Source organism: Capsicum annuum, chromosome 3 (assembly GCF_002878395.1).
Source record: "Capsicum annuum cultivar UCD-10X-F1 chromosome 3, UCD10Xv1.1, whole genome shotgun sequence".
In the NCBI taxonomy this organism is placed as follows: domain Eukaryota; kingdom Viridiplantae; phylum Streptophyta; class Magnoliopsida; order Solanales; family Solanaceae; genus Capsicum; species Capsicum annuum.
In genome coordinates, this window is record NC_061113.1 from 26,416,656 (window position 1) to 26,425,195 (window position 8,540).

At 31.4% G+C, this 8,540-nt stretch overlaps 1 protein-coding gene across 1 annotated transcript; it reads left to right on the forward strand.

The window, feature by feature from the left end:
• The first annotated feature begins 5,464 nt into the window (after window positions 1-5,464).
• LOC107856529 (hydrolase 3) lies at window positions 5,465-6,803 on the forward strand. The gene has a single exon (XM_016701522.2). The coding sequence runs from the start codon at window positions 5,619-5,621 to the stop codon at window positions 6,591-6,593; it is 975 nt and encodes a 324-aa protein (XP_016557008.2). The 5' UTR covers window positions 5,465-5,618; the 3' UTR covers window positions 6,594-6,803.
• The last annotated feature ends 1,737 nt before the right edge of the window (window positions 6,804-8,540 follow it).

Sequence of the window (8,540 nt, forward strand, 5' to 3'; positions counted from 1 at the left end):
TGAACAAATTTTATTATCTTCAAATTCTTCTTTACAATCAATTTACATCCTTTTGTTTGGGTTTTTGTCCTGATTTTCTTACTATATTTAAATTTTATTTTTTCTTAGAAGGAAAATAAAAGTTACCATAATTACTTTTATTTTTCCTGAAAAAAAATATAATTCTTTTCCATATTTGGCTAACCTCTTTCTTGGAGGAAAGGATTTTGACATCTATAAATAGAAGAACCCCCTTCTCATACCATAACACAATAGCATACACAATGTAGTCTTTTAAGAGTTTCGTTTAGGGGGAGATTTTCTCTCTTATTAGTTTTATACTTTTTAATATTAGGTTTTATATGTAGGCCAATTGGCGAAATCATATAATAAAATTATGTTTTTAGTATCATTTTTCGTTGTCATCTTATTTATCGTCTCATAGTTTGCAACTAATAGCTTCCGCATGACGCCCTCTCGATTTCAAACCCAACAAATGGTATCAGAGCCCACGATTCAATAAATCGATGGTCCAATTGTTGAACAAAGTTGCAATCAATTTGATGATAATAAAGATATATGTCAAAAAGCTACATGTGGAGATAATTGTTAATTATATTTTCAACAATCCTGTTGTCACAATTTAAAAATAATGCTCACTTTTAACCCTGCAAAAGGGCTCCAATATTTTTAACCCGAAAAGGGCTCATATACTTTTAACCCAAAAGCTCAATTTTTAAAGCATGTCAAACAGCGGTGATATATGAAGAATATATATGAAGAACGAAGATCATGCATAAGAAGAAGGTGGATTAAGTGAAGAAAATCAAGCCAAAAGGGGGAGATTTGTTAGGACTTTTGCCTGATTTTCTTACTATATTTAAGTTTTATTTTTTCTTAGAAGGAAAATAAAAGTTATTATAATTACTTTTACTTTTCCTGAAAGAAAAAAATATAATTTTTTTTCATATTTGGCTAACCTCTTTCTTGGAGGAAAGATTTTTGACATCCATAAATTGAAGACCCCCTTCTCATTCCATAATACAATAGCATGCACAATGTAGTTTTTTAAGAGTTTCGTTTAGGGGAGATTTTCTCTCTCATTAGTTTTATGCTTTTTAATATTAGGTTTTATATGTAGGCCAATTGGACAAATCATATAATAAAATTATAGTTTTCGTATTGTTTTTCGTTGTCATCTTATTTATCGTCTCATAGTTTGCAACTAATAGCTTCCGCATGACGCCCTCTCAATTTCGAATCCAACACCTTTGTCACAGAATCTGGGACAACTCTACATAATTTCCAGCTCACTACTTTTGAAGTTATATTTATGTACATTCAAAGTATAATCAGATGCAACTTTAATGAATTTCAAACAAAGTAAAAATTATTTGAGGAGACAATTTTGAACACTTACAGATCCAATAGAATTAAATGGCTTTTTGAGGCTCCAATTTAACATGCATAAATATCAATGTGCTTATAAAGTTTGAGTAATAAGTTTTTTGAGTTAATTCAAGTTTCACTCGTAAAACTTAATTGTATTTTATATCCGAGCATAACTTCGATTCTTTAGTATTCTTTTTCAACTTAGGATTCGATTGGCCATAAAAGTTATTCAAATTTTCCAGAATAATTTTTACTTTATTTGAAAATTAGTGTTACTATAAAAATTTCAAAATCAACTTGAAATTATATTTCAGTAAGTCATTTTTCAACCCACTTTTTACTTTTAAAGTTGTATTTAAGTATATTCAAATGCAATTTTATTTTTAATTAAGTACTTCGACTCGATAAATTTCAAATAAAAGTAAAAAATATTTGAAATCTTTGACTTGTATTTATCTAAAATAACCAAAATATGATAAATGTGGTTGAGATTGTCGGGAGATTTTATGGAGGATAAGAGATAATGATAGAGCTGTGGAATTGGCCCTTCATATAACGATTCGATCAAATCTAGTAATTTTGAATCAAATTTGAATTTGTATTTAAAAAATTATTTTTTTTTTGAAATACAAAGTAAATACAAGAAGAATTGAGAGAGAAGAAAAGGGACTTCTTTATTTCTCACGAGGATTCTTGAGGAGTCATTTACAATGGAGGAAGTCCTTCTACTTATAGGGTTATATCTTGATAGATCATATCTATATAGACATTTACTATAATATGAAGACATTTATAACACTCCCCCTTGAATGTCTAATTGATAGATAATGTGCCTCGTTAGAACATTATTAGAAAAAATCCAATGGAAAAAAATCTAGTGAAGGAAAAAGAGTACACGTCTCTAAGAATACGCATATAGGTTGCCTCATTAAAAATCTTACAAGAAAAACTCAGTGGGACAAAACCTTGAAAGAGAAAAAGAGTATAACGCGTATTAACTCCCCCTAATGAGAACATCCTTAGGACTTTGCATCCCGATCTTGTGCACCATCTTCTTGAAAGTTTCAATTGGAGGAGTCTTGGTGAATAAATCAGTCACATTGTAACTGAACGAGACTGTAATCTTTAGAATAAAATAAGATCATATGTTTGATCTCATTTCGATGTCTCCTAATAGGAGCAAAACTATATCTTGCTAACATATTAACTGAAAAGACTATATCAAACCTTGTAGCATTTGCAAGATACATTAGTACACCAATTGGACTAAGATATGGTACTTCAGGACCAATCCAATTTGGTATGTTTCGCATTTCAGCAAATAATCTTATTGCTTTTGAAAACTCTCCAAGAGTTTCAATGGTTTTCAAATCATCAATTTACCCCTCATAAGGATAATAAACAAGTTTTCCAGAAACTTTATATGCTTCAGGCATTTTGAATTCTTTAGGAATTTTTTTATGGATTTTTTTCAAGTGACAATATAAATATGTGTGACATCTTCAAGTGTCTGGACTGCAAATCAAATAAGTGTTATGCTTACCAAGATGCATCCTTTCATTTCACTTGATAAATGTTTCTACGTCAGTATGCTTAAATAAACGTAGAATTCGGATCCTCGTAATCTTTCACAATATTGCGCCAATATTGTATCAAAGATATTGATGATATATCATTTCGTATCGGTCACAGTTTGACATAACATTTTGAGATCTCATCACTTCATTATTTTCAGGTACCTGAACCTCTCATAAGGTTTCATGAAGTGTTATGTCGTAGGCTCTTTAAGAACACATTGTCTTCTTATTATGATTATTTGCTTCTTATTTTTCAAGGATTATTTCATTTGAAACCGATTAGTCTACCACGCTTCATGCATGCATAGACTTTGTCCTTTAAGAACGCAAAATAGGAGCACTTGTAGCTTAAATATGATACTAAATTTGAGTCAACAGATGCTTCCGGCATTTGCTTGAATTATTTTTTGAATGAGGATCTGATGATAATTCCTAACATATTTTGTAGTTACTTATAATCTCCCCCTTATGTTAGGAAAACTAACATTCATCCTCCATCTTTGTGCATCATGGTATATTCATTTGTCGTATACCGCACATCAAAATTATTAGATGAAATAGTTGGTTCCTGGCCTTGAACCAATTGAAAGGGAAGAAATAATCATAATTTATTGGTCTAATGCATACAAGTACTATTGTATGTAACATATCATATTTCAGACCAACACATGAAGTTTTGTTCTCATTAGTAATGATTCAGCTATTTAGGAAGGCATTCAATGCTAAACCATCATCATCAAGATGAATTATCTTGATTACACAATCTGAAAATTATGCTCAGTTTATATTGAGCAAGTAACTTTATGAATGTCAAACATAGGTTGACAATGAATTTACATGTGATCATCTTATTGATGCATCTTTTGAACATATCACATGATAAGTGAATGGGCCCTTGTTCACGTTTTATACTTTTCTGATTTTAAGGGATCAAATTCCAACATTAGTTGGTCCAACCAACTTGTCATGAGAACAAGCGACCTAAACAATTCTTGAAGAATCTTCTATTTCTTCAACAAATGTCAAATACTCAATATGCACATTTTCGGAATGTAGCAATCATTCATGTCAATTTATGAACTTTTATACTAGTAAACTTCAAGTTTACCATGACACGTGCCTTTTTGCTTTTGTAAATTTTAGATTTACTATCACATGAATAAATTTCAGATTTACTCCTTTAGAAGTAGATTTCAAAATAACTCCTCTCAGTTATTCTGTCTCTTTTGGAGGTGAGTTGTGATACCATCGCAGTCCAGTGTATGTTTGCATTAATAAGCTTCCCATTCCCCAGGAATAGAATATAATCGTGCCTTAAGCCTATCAAATTTTGACAGTTTATTACCTCTTTTACGATATTGCTACTTCGGGAGTAAATCGAGGCATATATATAATGTAGAGAACTTTTCTCCAACATATCTTTAATTATAATCACAATAAGTGTGTGAAAAATATCATCACTCTTCTTCTTTCAGACATATATTCAATGAACAAGTTTCTTGACTTTTCATCAAAAACATATTATTTTGCCTTAGCCATCATTATATCACCAATATCAATATGGTGCATTGAAATTCAAATTCAATGCCTTATCCATATAAAGGCGTCTTAAGCATAAATGGATGAGACTTAAACCCAATATTTTACTATCATGGTGCATCAGGACTTTAACCCTGTGTCTTCTGAAATTTAAATCCATCATCTTACTTTTAATCAATAATATAATAAGGCAAAAAATTATTCAAAAGCTACTCAGTAAATGAAAGTTCAAAATCTTTATTTACAAAAGGAAAAATATATCAAGATGTTCTTAAATTGAGATCAATCATTCTTAGTTGATAAGTCAAAAACTGTAACACAATATTTTTTTTTTTAGCAAAATGTGCACTTATTATCAATGAAAACTTTTCCGATATTATACTATACTATAGTTTTATTTGTGGGATGAACATAGGAATTCGTGAAAAAAAATAATACAAAATGTCACATGGCCTTATGTTGCATAGTACTTTTTTATTTCTACTGAGAATTCTTAAGGAGTCATTTACAATGAAAGAAGTTCTTCTATTTATAGTGAAAATTATTCCTAGTTTTTTATTAAAAGATAAATACTTCAAATTCTGATGGAAATCAACTAAATCTTGATACATCTTATTAGATCTTGATAGATCTTATCTATATAGACGTTGACTATAATGTAAAAACCTTTATAACAATTTAATATATATAAATTATTATTTAAAACCCAATAATACAAAAAGATTAGAAGTTCAAATCCATAAAATTTGAATTCGGGCTCCACCGCTATAAAAAAAAAAAAAAAAAAAAAAACATTATCATCACAACATTAATGATTCACCACTAGAGTCTAGAAGTCATGCGTGACGTTTTATAATTTGTCTTGGTGTAAAATTTATTCTATCATCTCACAAAACGAATTTCAAGACGATCGTTTGTTTCTACCAAATAATTACTAGTGACCATGCTATAAGCTTAACTTTTTGTCGTTTGTCTATTTGTACCCTACTTAGCTCCAATTATTAGTTTAATCTAAAGTAATTTTTTTCCCTTTCCAAATTTGGCTCCACTCACAAACAATTATATCAAAAGAAGTATAAGCATTCCGCACCATTCGATAGCCAAATCGTTGAGTTTAATTTCTTTACTACAATGCCTTCCAATGACGATGTGGTACTCAAAGAAGTGGAAGACTACTTCCGGCTCTACAAGAGCGGTCGTGTTGAGCGTTTCTATGACATACACGGGTCCTTCTACGTCCCACCATCGCCACAAAACCCGTTAGCTGGTGTCTTCTCCAAAGACGTCACCATCTCACCCCATGTCTCTGTCAGACTCTACCTCCCAGAAAATACCACAACCTTCCAGAAACTCCCCGTCTTAGTGTATTACCACGGTGGCGGACTTTGCTTTGAATCCGTTTTTTTTACTTGGATTCACCGTTATGCTAACTCTTTAGCATCCGAATTAAACGTTATTGTTGTTTCTGTAGAGTACCGCTTAGCCCCAGAGGTTGATGTGCCTACAATTTACGAAGATTGTTGGGCTGCACTTCAATGGGTCGCGTTACACGATGATGAAAACTCATTAACCACGAGCACTAATAACAAAGAATCGTGGTTAACGAATTTTGGTGATTTTAATAAGGTGTTTTTAGTTGGGGACAGTGCTGGAGGCAATTTAGTGTACCACATGACTATGAGGGCGGGAAAAGAAACGTTGAATAATAACGTCAAAATTACTGGATCGATTTTTGCGTACCCATATTTTTTAATCCGAGATATTGAAATTGATGAAGAAGGTTTGGCTTATAAAATTTGGGTCAATATTTGTCCCCCATTAGAGCCTGAAATTGATAGCCCATTGATTAATCCACTTTGTGAAAAGGCTCCATCGTTACTTGGGTTGGGTTGTTCGAGACTTATGCTGTGTATGGGAAAAAAGGATTACGTAATTCCTATAGAAATTGGGCGTAAATTTGTTGAAGAAGTGAAGAAGAGTGGGTGGAATGGAAAATTGGAATTTGTTGAGATTGATGAAGGGCATTCTTTTCAGATTTATAAACCTGAAACCGAGGAAGCTAAACGTATGATGAAGTGTTATGCTTCTTTCATCCATCGCCAGTAAAGGCGATTCGATACATAAAGCATTCCGCAGAATTTGAAGAAGTGTCATATCTCAAGGGTTCTAACAAACAAAATTTGCTACACACAGTGTGTTGGATTTGTAACTTTTTTTCTTTGTTTGCTTCAATTCTCTTTTTATCTTAATTGTTGTCATTGATCCAGTGGCTCACATCCGGAATAGTATTTATAAAATCATTTTGCTATGTTCAAATTCTAACTTATCATAGGAAATCATTTCCTTATGCAACTTATAATCAAAAAGAAATTTGGTCTAACTTCTTGATAATTATCCAAGTAAATCTTCTAGTACGTAACTATTGTTAATTCGGGTAAGAAGATCTGTATGTTTCAACCAAACATCATACTAAGTTGAAGAACAACTTTCAAGAACTACAATGAAGTTACAACAACTTGAAACACAAGTCCAAATAAATAATCAAATGTACTATCAAAATAAATTGTTTATCAACTTTAAGAAAGAAGATGAAGCAGAAATAGTACAATCAAATCCACTGAATGCACGGTGTGTCTTTAAGAAATTTATCTCACTCAAGTACCTGAGGTTATGAAATCTTTCATCCCAAGATAAAATGACTCTCTTTTTGAAAATAGCAGTACCTCAAATTTCAGAAACTTTGAACACACTCAACGATTTGATGATCATACGAGAGTTTTTAGAAGAAGAAGATTTTTCTTTCAACTCAAAATCGTACCTTTACCTGAGGAAAAGTTTAGGTATTTATAGCCATTAAGTATCTCTTCGAAAAGGAAGCAATGATTCATGAAAAAAGATAACTTTCTGAAATAGTACGTCACTTGCGCCCGGCCTGTGCTGGACCTGCTCCAGACCTGCGGCCGCAAGTGACTGTTAGCACTTTCCAATGGCTTTGGCGCTGGACCCCAGGTCTGCGCTTGACATGTGCACACAAGTCATACCTTTTGCCGAAGCAGTGTGTCTCTCCTCAAAGAATCGCGTCCCTTCGAGGTGCATTGTGTATGCATTCGGAAATGGAGAAAAACATTTTCGTTGAATTTTTGGATTAAAATTTCACTTGTTTTCTAAGTTTCAAATAAATTTTGTCCAAAAAATTAATCCCTCAATCATTTTTCAAAATCAAAGTTGAAACCGAGCAACGGCACAAATCATCTCTTGTTCTTGCCTCACTATCCACACGGAGTGTTTTTTAATATAAACATAAAAAAGTTTCTTTGTCCCACCAATGTGGAAGAACTTGACTTTTTTAAGTGAAACTTCATTTTTCCTCCAATTTGTTGCATCCATTTTTCATTCACACATCAATTTAGAATCTAACAATACACTACAAAACTTGACATATCGAGAAAGATACAATGAATTTTATTATTATTTAGTGTGAAACACAAACTATTATTAATTGGTCGATAGATGTTTTGAGTTGAGTATGTACATCACATATTGAAAAATTGAAGCTTTTATTTTGGAAAGAATATAGGTGTAATATAATCTAATCAAACAAAGAATATTCAGAAATTATTCTACCCGTGGCAAATAATCTAGGGTAACTTACATAATTCTCGGAATGCTTAACGGCTATAATACTTTATCCCAACAATTTATTAAATTACATTATATTTCGGATTTTTAAATTTGTGATACATATTTTTAGTCTTGAATATATGCATTGTGATACATTTGTAATTTAATGATTAGTTAAATAAGGAAGTAACTAATTTTCAATTATTACGGGAAGTAAAATTAGGCACAAATCATGAAAATGATACATCTGATTTCAGATGTATCACAATGACACATTTCGTAAAATTGCTCACTGGCCATTAAAAATTCAATCTCAAACCAAAATATATAATTTATATTTTTCAAACATATATGTTAAATGTATAAAACATTTATAAATAAATTAAAAATATGAATCACTATCACAAAGTATATATCATATGTATCACCAGT

Coding starts and splice junctions, on each gene's coding strand:
- LOC107856529 (XM_016701522.2), top strand. CDS start 5,619: ATGCCTTCCAATGACGATGTGGTACTCAAAGAAGTGGAAGACTACTTC.